This window comes from Pistacia vera, unplaced genomic scaffold (assembly GCF_008641045.1).
Source record: "Pistacia vera cultivar Batoury unplaced genomic scaffold, PisVer_v2 Contig498, whole genome shotgun sequence".
NCBI classification, from domain to species: domain Eukaryota; kingdom Viridiplantae; phylum Streptophyta; class Magnoliopsida; order Sapindales; family Anacardiaceae; genus Pistacia; species Pistacia vera.
The window spans coordinates 498,785-515,528 of NW_022196332.1; the positions used below are offsets into that span (position 1 = coordinate 498,785).

Sequence of the window (16,744 nt, forward strand, 5' to 3'; positions counted from 1 at the left end):
TAAGAACTAAATTCAATTTAGAGATATCTTGAGTTAGCAATAGATGATTAATATGATAATTGTTCGAGAGAAAATATTAGAATTTCCGAGAATTTGGTCTTAGTAAAGCCTTAACAATGATAGTATGATTTGTTAAGACACAAGAGTAAATTGTTGTGAAGTCTATGGCTTAGGTTTTGGCATATTGTTTTACAATCAGCTTCCTTTCTTATTTGTGATTCGTTTTCTTTATTTTATTATTATTATTATTATTATTATTATTTTGTTTAAAAATAGTTATTTTTAGTTTTCTCATTCAATCAATTCTCAACTAATCAAATAGGAATAGGAATAATCAAATTTGGTAATTGGTAAGTAGTGATTCTCTAGGGTTCAATATCCTTATTTCCATACTATATTACTTTAACGAGTTCGTACACTTGTGAAAAGTCCTGTCAATTACATCTAAAATTTAGCTAAGAATTGGTTGGATTTGTTTTATTACAAAATAAATTATCCTATCGATTAATTATTGTGGAGTAATATTGTACTTACAAATTACAAAGAAATCTTACAAGAATCTCCATACAAAGTGATGTGACAAAAAATGAATGAAAGAATGAATATAATGAGTTTGACTTTTTATTTCACTTTTTTATTTATTTTTTGTCACCTCACTTTATATGAAAATTATTATAAGATTTCTTTGTAAATATAATATTATTGATTATTATGTTATATATATATATATATATATATATCCGTTTGTGATACCCCTCGTCTCTTACAAAAAATTTTTGATGGTTTCAAAATTTTTGGAGACGAAACAAAATGTAAGTATAATTTAAGCGTGAGCTAAAATACAAACAACCAGGGCCCATCAAATCAGCTCGTCCGAGTTATTTGAAACTCATGATTTGGGCCAATACCAATGGTAAACCATAGGCTGGAGCGTTGAAAAAGGCCTAAGCTTGCGCATGGATCACAAAGCTCAAAAGGGTTCACTGTACTTATCATTGTTATCAATATTCAATTATTCATGGACCTAAACCACAACAGAAAGTACAGTTGATAAACTTAGCTTGGCCGATAGAGCAGCAACCTCTACTGAAGAGAGGTGATTATACCCTACAATTTTATGGACTAAAAGGAGCAATGAGCAAGTTAAGTTCCACTTCCTTCTTATCAATTCTTCTACTTCTTTGTCTACACCACAATTTTATGGACTAAAGAAAGTTATGAGCCAAGGCTTAACTCATTTCTATCCGATGTGAAATTGTCATTTAAGGATTAGCTAATGTCTTTGAAATAATATAATTTGTAATTGATGAATACTGTATAGAATTTTCATTTCTTTTCTTTCTGATTAGTAAGGTAGTTGTATACGAGTCATAAATAAAAGATTGTTCCAATCATCTTGAGCTTCTATGCAGGATTTGTAATTAAAGTAGTTATGTATATCACATTGTTTGACAAAAAGTACTAGAAAAAGCTATCTACACTCAGCTATATTTTATTTCAAGATTATTCAGAATCATCAATCAAGGAATTACAAAAAATAAAAATTATTCAAATCATTCAAGCACTGTTCTTCTTCCTCGCCTTGTAAATCAATCTTCAGATTAAGCTCCGGACAATTGTATATCACCATCTTCTCCAATCTCTTCAGATGTTTGATACCAAGATGCAACGAGATTAAGCTGTAACAACCGTGTAGAATCAATGTCTTGAGGCTGCTGAAACTCTGCATTTTGTCAGGCAAAGTTACCAGATGGTGGCAGTCGCTTTAGTGCAAATGTCTAAGAGAGCTCAAACATTCAATTCCCTTTTTTGGTAAACGCCTCTCTTTTGTAGTGATTTCCAAATATTTGAGGCTAGTCATTATAGACACTAAAATCTACGATTGATTCGGAAGGGATGAATCTTATAAGAAGCGAGTCATTGACAATCGTATGGATTTGCACAAAGAGAAAGAATGAACGTGAAGGCTTTGGGAACACTGGTATGTTGTTTGCCTTAGGCACTCTGACGCTCAAGTCAACACGATTGAAAGCCAAGTCATCATGATTGAAGACAAGTTTAGTTAGGTGTTGAGAGGGGGTGAGGGCTGAGAAGGGGAAAGGGTTTACCATAATATGGCTAGGGCAAGACTAATACAAAATGGCTGAAGCACAACTTTGCGAAGGCGAAGGGTGGTATAGTTAGTTGGAACTAAGCTTTACAGTGAGGAAAGACAACGATTTTTTTAGAGCAAGAATTTAGGAGCTAAAGCTTTAGCTATTTGTACATGCATAATGAGAGGTTTGACCTATGTTTATATAGGAGCTCAAGAGAGCTTGAGTCCTAGTAGAGCTTTGAGTTCTATTTGGCATGCGAGTTCGAATTAGGAAGGAACTTGTTTATTGCCTTTATCAGTTCAAGAGTACTAATTCATGTAACATACTAGATCTTGAATGAATTAAGAAGGTAACAGGATTCTGATTCCTATTTTGGGACGAAAATGAGCTATTGGACTAGAACCCGATTTAGCTTAACTTATAAGATAGCCCAACTGATAGAGTAATTAGTTCACATAGTAGATTTAAGTGTAGGCCCAACTAGAATTAGGTTAAGGCAGTGAGCTGTAATATGTTTATTTCGTTATTAAACCTCATCAGGCTTAATACAATTTTTGGCTCGTACAGTCATGTTCTACTCGTATTGGTAGGTAACTTCTTCAAGCTTGAACATCCACGAAGTCTCAAAGTTTGCAACATATATAGAGCTTAGAAATTGACTCTGGAAGCTCCTCTATAATGGAGTTTGAAGATAAGACATCTCAAATATTTCAATGAAGAGGCCGAGTCTGGCAGCTACTCGAATCGAAGACCATTTAATCATAATGGCTGGAGGTATTTAGAATTTGATATGCAATTACTAACGAAGGATTGAGTAACATTCTTGGACTGTAGACTTGGAAAAAAATGGTCCGAGTAGCTCGTAGGTTCTTTATGAGTTCTGCAACTTTCTCAGAATGTTGAGTGTCAATAAATGAGAATGGTCGAACAATTTGGGCAATATTGCAAGATCCTGTACAAGGTCATTCTTTTTAAAAATGAAGCAATAAATCGTGATCTTCAATATCTTGAAAGAAACACCTTGAAGTAATTCCTTCAGATATCGCAATCCAACATCTTCCAACTCTTCGTTTTTGTTAGGGGATGCAAGAAAACCAAACTCCATCCAATAATGGACTAGGTAATTACTGTTAAATAATGAACAATACGCAAAACGTCGTTGCAAGTGACTTGGCAAATGATCGTAACTTAATTTCAACATGGCAGGATGTAACCTGTCCCCTGTTCTAGTAGCCTCAATTTGTCAGAATCTTTTATCAACATCCAGTCATGCTTACATATATTTTGATAAAGTACGCTCCCTAAAGTTCTCACTACCCCTTCTTTAAAAGCCGATTTCACAAACAACGGCCTAAAATCCTCAGGAGAAAGACCTTTCAAGACATATGCAGGAACAGTGCCTATTATTGAGGCAACTTGATTACTACATGTAGTAACCACAGTTTCACTTCCACTAGCACAATTTATCAATAATTCCCTCAAATCATTCCAATTAACGTGACTTTCAGACCACACATCATCCAAGACGAGAGAAAACTTCTTCCCATTTGCAGAAGTACACACTTCATTAATTTACTAACGTCAAACTCATCGGGTACACTTACCCACATCCTGAGTTCGAAGTTTGACAATGGAGAAGAAAAGTTCTTTACAAAGTCTACTCCAATCGGGTTCGTTTCCAGCCATGGCAAAGGAAGGACAGGAGAAAGAAGAAGACTAAACCAAAGAGAAGTTTTGAGAAAATCAGGGGTGTCTCTGTGAAATTATGAAATTAGTGAGTGATCGATACCATTTTGAAAAATATGGGGTCCAATTAAAACTTATTCAAACCTTAGAGGAGGTAATTAGATTACCCTTTATATAAAGTAATAGGAGGGACTTCTCTCCCTTTCGCTCTCGCTTTTATTTCGTCTAAGAAAGTGGAGGGAAAAGAAATGCCAGTGGCGAAACCACAATCTTCTGATGCCAGAATCATCGGTCACGTCGACATGGACTGCTTCTACGTTCAGGGTCCTTCCAATTCTCTCTCTCTCTCTCTCTCTCTCTTTGTATTTTAATGGATGTGTAATTGAAAAAATCACTGTTTGTTTTGATTTCGATGAAATTTTGATGAATTCTGGAGAATAAGTTCATTGTTTAGGAGTAAATTCTGGCTTTGGATTCTAACAATGATTATTTACTTTGTTTTTCAGAAAATGCTCTTCTGTTTGTAAACTTATATGTCTTTCTGTTCATATTTCCTTGCATTAGTTATGCTGTAGTTTGTTCTGCTCTGAAAATGTGATATTTTTCAATGCAGTGGAGCAGAGAAAGCAACCGCATTTAAGGGGTTTAACTTCTGCTGTGGTGCAGTACGATGAGTGGAAAGATGGGGCCCTGATAGTTGTTAGCTTTGAGGCCCGGAAATATGGTGTAAAGTGGTAAGTAAGTTTTAGTTACTTTCTGAGGAGCTTTTTATTTGGTGACAAAATACTTTCCAGAAATGCATTAGATTCAAATATCTTGTGCTTGATTTTCAGTTCAATGAGAGGTGTTGAGGCAGAGGAAGTTTGTCCGCAAATTGAGCTAGTCCAAGTCCCTGTAGCCCATGGTGAAGCTGATCTGATTACATATCGGAATGCCTTGTGGGTTTAGAGGTATATGGATTTAAAATGCAATTTTAATGGATCATTAAATTTTATTGAAAAGTTATCTTATGACAACTTTGATCAAATTTGCAGTCCTTTCTTTCAAGGAAGGGTCGTTGTGAGAGAGCTTTTATTGACAAAGTGTATCTCGATCTTACTGATGCTGCAGAAGCTATGCTACCAGAAACTCCTGTAGAGAGCTTGGAAGTGGTAGATGAGGAAGCTCTTAAATCACACATGTTGGGGCTTGCAAGTGGGGTAAAAGATCCTGCTTTTCTATTTTCTGTAATATTTTACAAATGCTTAGGTTATAATGGTTAAATGCATGAGTGAATAAACTCAATGACAGCTTAATACAGATCTTTAGACGTATGGTTTCAATGCAAATATCTCAAAGCATAACAGGAAAAACCACCAAGATGTTAACTTCATTAACCATTCGAACTCTCAAACTCTTGCTCTTAGCATAAGTTATTTAGTGAAAACCCTGCACTCTAGTTGATACTTGTGTACATAGGCTTTAAAACATAAACACCCTTTAGGTTTAATGTAAGTAACAGTTAGACCCAGAGGTTTAAATAAGTGACATTACAAGTCCAAACGTTGTAATCTAGTAATATTTTTATCCAAAAGTAACCATCATTCGCTTAATCTATTAGATGAAGGGTAAAGTTGAAAATGCATTGAAATTTAATCATATATTAAAAATAAGAGTTTATCTTTTTTGTATCATATGATAGCAAAATTAATCATGGGTAACTAAGGGACAAAGTAAACAAATAATTTATCTGATAAAGTGTACCTATCTTTTTTTTTTTTTTTTTTTTAAAGATTTTTATTATATTTCTTAAATTTATAATTTGCATTTTTATAATTAATTTTAGTTATTATATCATTAAAAAAAATTGTAATTAAAATTTCCTTTTTCTAAATGCAATACTTATTATTTTAATTTAGTTGGATAAAAAAATACTTTTTGTGAAATTATTTTTTGGATTTTTTATTCAGATAAAACGGTAATTGTATTGAAAGAATTAAAAAAAAAAAAAAAATACACCCTACAAGTGGGAGCTCCCCTTCAAAGTTCAAACTAAACAAAGGCCCAAGAGCCCAACCAAAAAAAGGCCCAAAGACAAAAGGATACACAATCCTCTACAAGCAAAGCCGAAAAAGAAACCAGGCCTTAGCAAAATAAAAGCAAACTTTAGAAGCTATACAAGCAACCAACTACAAGCCCAAAAAGACCCCTCCACTGCCAGCACATGGCCCAAGAAGAAGGAAAAGCCATCACCAACAGGACCAAAGCAGAGAACTGCACCAATTGGCCCAGAATTTTTTATATTGATTATATCTAATTACTGTTTTGTTTATTTTATTTATAATCAGATAAATCAAAAGGGTCTTTTTATCAGATCTTGTGTGTTAAATAATGGATTAGGTTAACAGTGGTTATTTTTGGATGAAAATATTATAACATTTGGGCTTGTTATGTCACTTGTTTAGACTTCTAAGTCAAATTGGTACTTACACTAAACCTGAAGGGTGTTTATGTTTTAAAGTCTTGTGTATATATATGGAGTGTGGTAGGGATTCACCCTCTTTTTCAATATCCGAAGGTTTAGAATGTTTGACCCATAAAAAGTATCCAATAAAAAATGAGTAAGGCTAGAGTTACAACCTTTTTTTCATAAACATTCTCTCAGAACTATCTATATGACAGTTCGTAATTAGTTAGTTTTCATTGCAAGTTGATCAATTGCGAGCTGTCATGTTAAGTTTATAGAAGAATGTTTGTAAGAAAAAATTGTAAATGTAGGATCTTCCATTAAAAAAAAAAAAATTGTGTAATTTTACGCTAGTTTTAGATTATTTATATTTTATTTTGCCCCAGGGGCTTGGTACTGGGAGTCACTATTGTTGCACATATATGATTCTCTAGCACTAGCTAAAATCCTTTAATTATGTTTTAACACGGATATTATATTTTTTTGCAGAATTTTGGTGAAATCACGCCCTGTTCTGGGAAGTCATTTCCTGGTCCTCAGGCTTTAAAGACAGTTCCTTCTATAAGAATTTCTTTCTTAATCAAATAAATTGTTCTTTCGAATTTTGTACATTGGAATAATTCTAAAGCATCACCGAGGGCAAAGATGACTATCATGAATCAAGATATAAAATAAAATCTCTTTGCACCATCTGATACCGAAAAAAAAAAAAAATTAAAATTAAACTAAAGAAGACAAAACTGGAAACAATTAACATGAAGGAATCTAACCGCAATAAGAATAATTTTCCAGGCTTATAAAAATGAAAATAAGTAGGGAGATTTACACGTACCTCATTATTCACTGATGAATCACCTTAGTAGGAGTAGTTCCAAACACATTACTGTGAATTAAATCTAAAATCCCCTTTGCCCTTGTACCAATTGACTGAAAACACAGTCGATTTTGTTTCCCTTGTAGACAATCCTCACATAACCCAATTCCATGGTACAATTAGGAACTTCTTTAATCATTTGCTTTGAGGACAACGGATAGAGAAATTTTATTCCTTGCAAGTGCACAAATCATTATCGCAGTATAGTGTACAAAAGCAAGGGTCGATTCCACAGAGAATTGTAAGCTATCAATTAATCTAATAATATGCATCAACCAAATAAAGTAACAAAATTAATTTACTAACTAATAATTCTAAAATAACAGTAAAATAACTAAAATTACCAATTAAAAGAAAAACAATAATAAAACGACTGAGAATCAAATGGACAAAGGTCTAGGTATCATTGTAATTATCCTACTTTATGTCAAAAATCTAACTATTGCTTTCTCAATTCACATCCTAGGGTCGATACATGCCAAATTAAGGAATTACTGTAAAACGTTCAAGATTAATCTACTGCTTTCATCACTAAACTAGCTAGGGCATACAGTCTAGTCTAATTACTGAAAACCCATTAAAACTGCAAGTACCTCAAAGTTCACAAACCAGTTTATATCTATCAAAGCATATGTACAAACATAAACCATTCATTCAAAATTAGCTAAGGCGTATAGTCTAACATTGACTCTTACAATCAATTAATGGTTTATTAAAGATGATCACGCAATAATAACAATTAAAGATTGAATAAACAACAACGAATGACACTAAGATTGTATTGAATTGATTAAACAAATAACTTTGATTAAAAACATAGAATATTCAAATTAGGCTACATTGGATACACTAGATAAGAGTTTACCTACTCATAATTACAAGAAAACAATCATTAATCTTACCCATAAGCATTTGGATCATAAATCTAAAACAAAAATCAAAGATTTGTTCCTTTTCTCTCAAAACCCCTTCTCCAAGTTAACCCAAATGTTTACAAAGTTTAGAATACCTAAAATACGAAATAATTGCCCCTTTATAGTTTTTTTATAAGTAAGGACATTTTTATAATAATTGGAAAGGCAAATCAAGGTGGGAACTGAGTATTTTTGCATTATGCTCAAACGGCATCGCGTCGTGGTTTTAGGGCGTCGTGTCACAACTATTGGTGATTTGTGCTTCGACAGAAACCAATCCATGCCGCAGCGCAGGATGAATCATGCCGCAGCACGAGCTGGGTTTCACTGATTTGAGCCACGGCACCATAAATCTACACTGCGGCACAACTAGTGTAAGTTATTTGCCAACTTATGATTCTAGTGTGGTAACACTAGTCATGGTATGAACACCTCACTTTGATTTTAGCACAATCGTTTTAGTCTAAATTTGTAGTGTGATGACTCTTTATCAAAGTGACCACTTTCAATTAAGGTGTTTTTCTGTTATATCGTGTGAGCACCTCAAGGTTTGAGTGGTCACACGTATCTGGTAGATATTTTTGTTTAAACACGTATTACATTTCAATATTCTCGTGAGCTGTTTTTATTATTGTTTTTGGTCCATGTAACGCCCCACTTGAGGTACGTAGTAAATTATGTTGTATGTTTGAATGTTTATTGTTTTGTTCTCATTTGAGCTTGTATGTCGTTATTTTCAGTTGGTTGGTTCTTAGTTGGTTTGATTGAGTGTTTGCCCTGATTTTGGTTGAGTTTTGGCGAAGTTTGGAATTTCTGTCTTCGTCGCGACGACGTTGGCTTTGCAATTGCGGTGTCGGCTCCGTAATTTTTCACCGAAGAGACGGAACTTTCTTCGCCTTGGCGACGGGACAACAGAAAAGTTTACTGAGGTTTCTAGAGAATTCTCCATAAGGGTAAAATGACCTTTCTACCCTTAATTAGCAAGAAGAGTGGGAAGTGAATTGTAAGAAAATTTTGTGGAGAATATGTTAGAGTAGGGGTGTGATTGTAATGATTTAAAGGACAATGATGGAATTTTCAAGGAAGAGCAAGGGCAATATGGGAATGAATGAAGATATTTTGAGCTAAAAAGGGGTTAAGCTTAGTAAACCCTTCATTCTTCATCTTCCACTGCCTCTTCCATTCTCCATTTCTTCTCAACTTTCCCTTTAACCTTTCAAGAATTTTAGAGGGCTTTTTGAGTAGTTTGGGGTAGAAATTAGTCTAAGGCATCCTAAGGTAAGAATCCTTGCTTTAGATGTGAAGTTTTGCATATATTGTATATTGAANAATTTTTTTTTTTTTTTGGGCCAACCAGCCAACCCGCCAGCAACCCGCCGGGTTGCGGGCCTCTTGCAAAGAGGACAAATTAGTAACCCGCGGGCTGTCGGGTTACCATTGTGCAACCCGGCCCACCCGGGGGTTGCTGGCGGGTTGGGCTCAACCCGGTCCGCCATTAAGGCGGGCCGGTTTGAGCCCTCTTTTTTACGGGCCGGGTTAGGGTTGGCCCGCCTAACCCGGCCCATTTTTTCCACCTCTAAAGTAGTTGTGCATACTCAAGGTTTACCGTAATTACAAGTTGATATCCAAAAGGTTTTGAAACAACAAATAGGTACCTTCCGTCATGTTCTATTAGTGATTTCTGTTTATTAATAGTGAAAAGACTAAAATGCCCTTCAAAGTTTCAATTTTAGTTTTTTATAAATTTAAAATTTTCTAAAAAACCCCCTAGGTTTGCTAATTTAATTAAACACCCCCATATATAAAAAGTTTGTTAAATAACAAAAACACCCCCAGTGCCAGATTCCGGCCACCATCGCCGGAATCTGGCCAAAAAACTGCATTACGACACAGACCCGACGGGTCTGTGTCGTAACGCAACTTTCCGGCCAGATTCCGGCGGTGGTAGCCGGAATCTGGCACTGCGGGTGGTGGGGGTATTTTTGTTATTTTACAAAATTTTTATATATTGGGGTATTTAGTTAAATTTGTAAACTTAGGGGGTTTTTTAGAAATTTTTAAATTTATNAACGGCTTAGTGCTTTGTGATCTCTACTCGAAAGTTACGAAAAACGGGTTGGTTCTTTGTGATCTCCACCCGAAAGTCACGAAGAGTGAGTTGGTGCTATGTGAACTCCACCCTGCCGTGCCTCCGGTAAGATGAGGCTGTGACATATAACAGAAGTTAAGTAACAAGAGCTGTGTGAAAGAGAAAATAATAAATGAGATAAGAAGAGTGTAAGGAAAGAATTAAGAGAAAGAGTTACGGGGACAGTCGAGTAGAGGATTTACTAACTGAGCATTATTTTGTGCCCACCCCGTTGTTTTCTTTGTAGTTGCAGAATCTAGGTGAGAATGCGGTCGGATAGGCGTTGGCAAGCGAGGAGCAATAGCTACACTATCCGCTGTTTTCATGGCATTTTGGAAATGATATTCTATTTGGTATAAAGAATGTTTATATGTAATAAAAGAAAATTTTCGGGCCCAACTACTTTTAGCACAATACATGTATTTTACTAATGTATTTCTATGAGTATCCTAGTATTAAGCAGTTATTACATTTTTGGTATCAGAGAAAAGATTTTGGGATTTGACAGTGTACTATTCTCATCGCTACAATGTCTGATAACCGACTATGTGAGTTAATGCTTTCCTTACTATAAATGTTTCTTGAATTGATTAAATGTGACTGTTTTGTAGATGAGGCGTAGTAACCGAAAACGTGGTAAGGGTGTGATGAATGAGAGAGAATCTTCTAACCCACCAGAAGTTACGCCCCCTCCTTTGGATGAAGCTAGAGTTCGGGGGATTATATAGCAAGTTACGGCAGAGACCCAAGGGAGAGTTGTAACCCCCGTGCAGGTACCACCAACTACTAATGTTGAAAAAGGACAACCGATACCTCCCCCAGTACAAGCCAAAGTTGAAACGATTTATGGTCTTCCCAGTCAACATCAACCCTCTGAGTTTAAGGGTACTACGGACCCAGGAATAGCAGAAGAATGGTTTAGGTCCGTAGAGCAAACAACAGGTTTATTCCCCATGATGGACCAGGAGAAGATTCAGTATGCGAGTTTCTTGTTTCGGGGTGATGCCCGAATTTGGTGGGAACTAATGGAAGAAACCCATGATGTGGCAACGATGACTTGGGAAGAGTTTAGGCAGAAGTTTGAGGCCGAGTATAGAACAGAGGCCCGAGTTCATGAGAAGGTCCAAGAATTTATCAGCTTACAGCAAGGGTCTAGTACCGTGAAGGAGTACTCAGTGAAATTTAACTCCCTTGCAAGGTTTGCACCCGGAATAGGTTGGGATCTTCATGTGCCAAACCACCAAACTGCACTGACTGCTGAATCATTTGGATGATTTCTGACTTGATCTCAAAGGTGTTGACATTGATCACTGGTCGTCGAATGCTCGATGTTGCTCCATTTAGCGATGGGGTAGAGTACTCATTCAATGTGCGAGTTGCTAGTGGTGTTCCATCATTTTGGTTATCATGATCACCCATGATCTCCCTTTTGATTGCTCTCTTTCTTGCGTGAAAAGTGTGCTCTATCTCAGGATCAAATGCTAGTAAAATCTTTTCAGAAGCTTTGGTCATACACTAGTAGAAACACCTATTGGTTTCCAAAAAAAAAAAAAAAAAAAAAAATCTCAAAGTAACAAGTAATCTTAAAATAATCACAAAAAATCTAATGATCCCCGGCAACGACGCCAAACACTTGATGCAACTAAATCAACCTTAACAACTGCACTAGTCGTGTTCAAGTAATAAAGTGATGAGTTTAAATATCGTCACACAGAGATCAAAGCAAATATTTGTAATTACTTAAAACTACTTACACGTTATTTGAGAAAACAAAATCTTAGAGTGTAAAAGTAACTAATTAAAAATCACTAAATTAAACAAATAAATAACGTGATGAATTTTTCAATATTAATGAAGTTAGGGTATAGATTTCCCCCTAATTATGCTTGACAACTACTCTTAACACCCGTTTATGCTATGAATTGGTAGGATTCTTCTAAGGCCAATTATCCTTATTTAGGCATAATATTCAACTTAATACAAATCCCTATTCAGTTACTCTGAAATTAAGAAGCATAAATTCATCAATCCCTGACGACTAATTCGCCTTATTCGATTATGAATTAGATGGACAACAAATTAATCCTAGAATCTCTGTTCGATTACTTCTAGTTTTAATATGTTGTGCAATGTTATCCCCATAAAACAATTATGAATATGAATTAAGCAATAAACCCTAACTCTCTATTCGAAACACTCATAAGGTAATTGAATCAATCCAACATTCATAAAGCATTAACCTAAACTCTTGCACAAATTCATAAACATAAATCTGGTTTAGAATAAAAATTGTTCAAAACATAATAGGGTTCCATCCTCCCTTAACAAAAGAGATTACTCAATCCTAAGAACAAAGAAAGAAATAGAAAAAAAGAAAACATATCAGACTTGAAAATAAATAAAATCAATTCTTAAATATGATCTTCAGTCTAGCCCCAAGAATGCTCTTCTCCTCCCCAAAATATGCAAAATTCGTCCCTTGAACTGATCTCAATTATACTTAATACCCAAAAAGTCCTAAGTAAAAAATGAAAAAAAAACTATAAAAGATAAAACGCCTAATAGTTTCCACACAAGCCCTGCCGTGGCCAAATTTAAGTCACCACAGCTTAGGCCGTGGTGTTTCTTGGTCTCTTTGTTTTCTCTTTGTTCCACTACCATGTCCTGGTGAACTACCAAGGCATGGCCATGGCCTTCAAGAATGTTAGGTAATCTCAACTTCTTCAAGCTTTAAGTCCCAATTTCATTCCAATACTCCAATCTACTCACTCAAAGCCTAGAAAACAAAAGTTATCGAAATCATAGGTACCATTCATCTCAAACTACAAACAACACATCAAAACAAAGGAAACAATGAGAAGTTAACTAAACTAACATCAAAACACCCTAAAAACACTCAATTATGCATCCAACATGTGTACCTTTGTCAACTGGCTGTCTAAGGGCTTGTTGAGCAAGATTATATAATATCTTCTTCATCCTTGCGTTTTTTCTTGAACCTGAATATTCCATTTTGTTATTTGAAAGTTCCTAGAGAGTTTCTTCTTTGGTCAAGTTCCTATATGGTTTTATACTCAAAATACTGTTGCTTATGTTTTATTGTTCAATGTTTGTTGGAACATGGTTCCTTTGATGAAGATGAAGGGATTCAAGCTTTGGAGTTGAAAGTTGACTTTGGCCTTGATGCTTGAGTAGAGCTCAAGCTATTTAGGAGGTTTCTTGGATTCAAGCAAGTTGTGGCAAAACTTGGAGCAACTCGAAGGTGGAGTTAGAGTGTTGTGAAATGGGGAGTGATTTACAATGGTTTACTTAACTTCACCTCTGTAATTGGCTTGCAAATGTTTTGTTACAATCATTTGCTTCGTCTGGACATGGTGCCCTGGATGAGTTTGCTAGTCGATCCATGTAAAAATCCTTGGTGTTATACTTTATGTCTTTCATGATTGGTACTGTATTGATGATTGAGTGCTCATTCCACGAGCACTAATGAAATCATCAATTTATTTTGCAAGAGTTTATGAACTTGATTAGTCATAAACTTTCACACGCTTTAGAAATTTATCCATCACTTTTGCATTTTCTGTCCATGGATTTTGCTTTTACAGTGGGTTGAGATTTCCAACTTGGCTAACTTTTACTTGGGGTTTTAAGTGTTCCATATTTTTGGTAACTGTTAAATAAAATTAATTAGAGAATTTCGACCGTTTATTTTATTAGTGCTACATGTCAAAGAATGGAAAAAGGTTCTGGTAACCTGAAGTTAAGAAAGGTTCCTCTTCTTTTTTAATCCAGTATTGAACCACATAAAATGTTTGTGGAGAGCGTTTTGATAAGTATTATCACTTCTAATTGTAATGTGATTATAAGTTAGTGACAAATTACTTCTAATTGTAATAGGAATATGAGTTTGTGACAAAAATCAATAAGTGTTTGATAATTTTACAGTTCTTTATATGTGTACTCCTAAAATGGACATACACCATTAGCTTTGGCCGGATATAAGACTTTCGACATCTGAGTGGGTCATCTAGAGATATTATATTCGAGTCTCATTAGTAGTCATCTACCACATTTGTGACTTATCTAACCTATTGGACTTATACGATGTTTAATAGAAAGTATGATCTATTGAAGTGCGCGTAAACTGACCTGAACATTTTGATTAAAAAAAAAAATGACCATAATTCTGCTTCATATATTTTTTATAAAATACCGTTATATAATAAACTTTTTATATAAATTTATTAAGATAAAGTGTTGATATATTATAATATGAATGACTTAAATTTAAAATAATTAAACCAAAAAAAAAAAAAAAAAAAAGAGAGATGATTAGTAATATAACATAAAATGCAGAGAATTCATTGAATCTTGTATAGAAATAATATTGTAACGAAATAAAAATTTGTATTCATAACAAAAGTATTAAAAATTATTATAGGAAAAAGTGCAGCACTTGTTGAGTGGTTCAAACTTGCACGTGTATTAAAGTAGATTAGCACTAAATGAATAGACATAAAATTAAATATCTACTGATCCTCTAATTAGAAATTGACATGTGCACCAATGGACCAAGAATTAATAAAAAACGGTTTTTCCTTATTAAAGGTAACGGTATTAATTTAATCGTTTTTTTAATCTATTATATTGCAAAATTGAAAGTAAATGAAATCCAATTACTATATAGAAATGATAAAAAATTAATTATATTCTGAATAATAATTCATGTATGGTTATGGTTAAAAGAGTTCCACCAGTAGGTTGCGCAAATTTTCGTAGTGCTGTAGTTATGCTTAAAAGTCGAGTTGACGTAAGTTTATATGGTCAGCACCAATAAGAGTTCAAGAAGACCTTGTGTCACCCAGAATCTGCTACATCGCCCCAAGATAAGAGAATACGATTGCCACCAACTCAGCGATTTCAAGTTGTCTTTGAATGAATGAGGTCTGCACATCTGTCCAAGTCTTATATAATTTAAGGATATTTTCTAAGTTATCAGCCAATGGGACGCAAGGAAGAACTTGCACGATATCTATCCACTTACAGACTTGTAATCATTACCTTGAATTCAGCAGCTATAAATAGAGGACTCCCCTTGCAAAATCAGGATTTTTTGATTTTTACAACAAAAAAGCAAAGATGGTCTACGGGAAAGAGACTAACTTAATATTTTTTTTCTGATACCATGCTCTTGTAATTCTGTTCGCAGTTTGCAACACTTGTAACTTGGCTAATAACCAAAAAACTCATATAAAGAAACAATGGAGTAGGAATCGCTTTAAGCATCCAAACTACTATAAAATTCTTACGGTCTCATTTATTATTAAATCTTTGCACTCAATTGTGAACATAATCCAGATCCCAATTAAACATGGTAATTTCTAAGACATGCTTAGCACTTTGTACTGTAAGATCATTGATTTCAAAATCACGCATCAACCGTTGTTTTATTGAAACAAGATTCAACGTAGGGTGCTCAATTTTATTAATAAAAAATCAATTAATATTTATGATAATTAGTAAAATATGACTTTGATAGATTTTATTATTTTATTTCCCGTCGGGTTAGGCACGGTCCGGCCGGTTAGCCCGGTTTTCTTTTTTTTTTTTTGTGTTTTTTTTTGTTTTTTTTGTTTTTTTAATTTAACTTTTCAAATAAATAATTATAAATATATTGTTTTTAGTTAACTTTTCAAATATCAATAATTCAATTCAATTCAATTTTTTTTTTTGTAACATTCAAATATTAATTCAATTTTAATACAATAAAATTGTGATATAAGAAAAATTAGACTTATTCATTTATCAAAATAAAATAAGAAATTAACACATTATTTTTCTCGTTAAAAACCTCACCAAGAAAAACCCAATGGGAGAAAAACTTGTAAAGAAAAAGAAGTGCAATAATTGACAATTAATTTACAAATTACATTTTACAAAACACCTAAATTGGGGATGGTTCACTAGGACCTCCTCATCTGTATCATCTATATTACAAAATTGAAATGATTCTACTAAAGCATTGTCGATAACCTCGTATTGATCTTGATGGCGCGATCGTTCCCAATCTCGAAGACATGTGAGGACTCTCAATCATTTTTGGAGCAAGTTTAGTCCTCCTTTCATTAAAATCCTTCCACTTGCACTAAATGTTTGTTCGGATGAGACGGTTGAGACAGGACAGCGAAAACATCCAGGCAGTCTTGATAATACCGGAAAAATACATTTTTCTGGCTCTCCAATACTCTAAGATCAAAGTGACCTGTTGAAAACATTTCGGGGTTACCAAATATTGTTGAAGTTCATTACTCTGCGACTCCATGGAGGACGGCATATTAGTTGTTGTGTTGTTGGTGGTGGTGCTTCTGAAGATGAGGCTGTGCTTCGGACTCGGTCCTTTTCGGCCTATTCAGTGCATTCCAAGAGAATAAGTCTTCATTGTTTCTTCTGCTACAGCTTCTCTGGATATTTCGCCTCTTTGCGACTGCGGGTTCCCATACCTGTTTTCATATTGGAAATATACTTCGAAAGACTATTTTTTACCTCTCCTATTTGATTGACATATGATCGTTTGGTAATTTTCACTAAATTTGTCAAGAC

At 34.4% G+C, this 16,744-nt stretch overlaps 1 protein-coding gene across 1 annotated transcript; it reads left to right on the top strand.

Moving 5' to 3' along the window:
- The first annotated feature begins 4,030 nt into the window (after positions 1 to 4,030).
- LOC116105345 (DNA polymerase eta-like) lies at positions 4,031 to 5,044 on the top strand. Its single transcript, XM_031391778.1, has 4 exons — positions 4,031 to 4,106; positions 4,396 to 4,516; positions 4,616 to 4,724; positions 4,817 to 5,044. Exons 1-4 carry the CDS (start codon positions 4,031 to 4,033, stop codon positions 5,042 to 5,044), a joined length of 534 nt encoding a protein of 177 aa, XP_031247638.1.
- Positions 5,045 to 16,744: the final 11,700 nt, after the last annotated feature.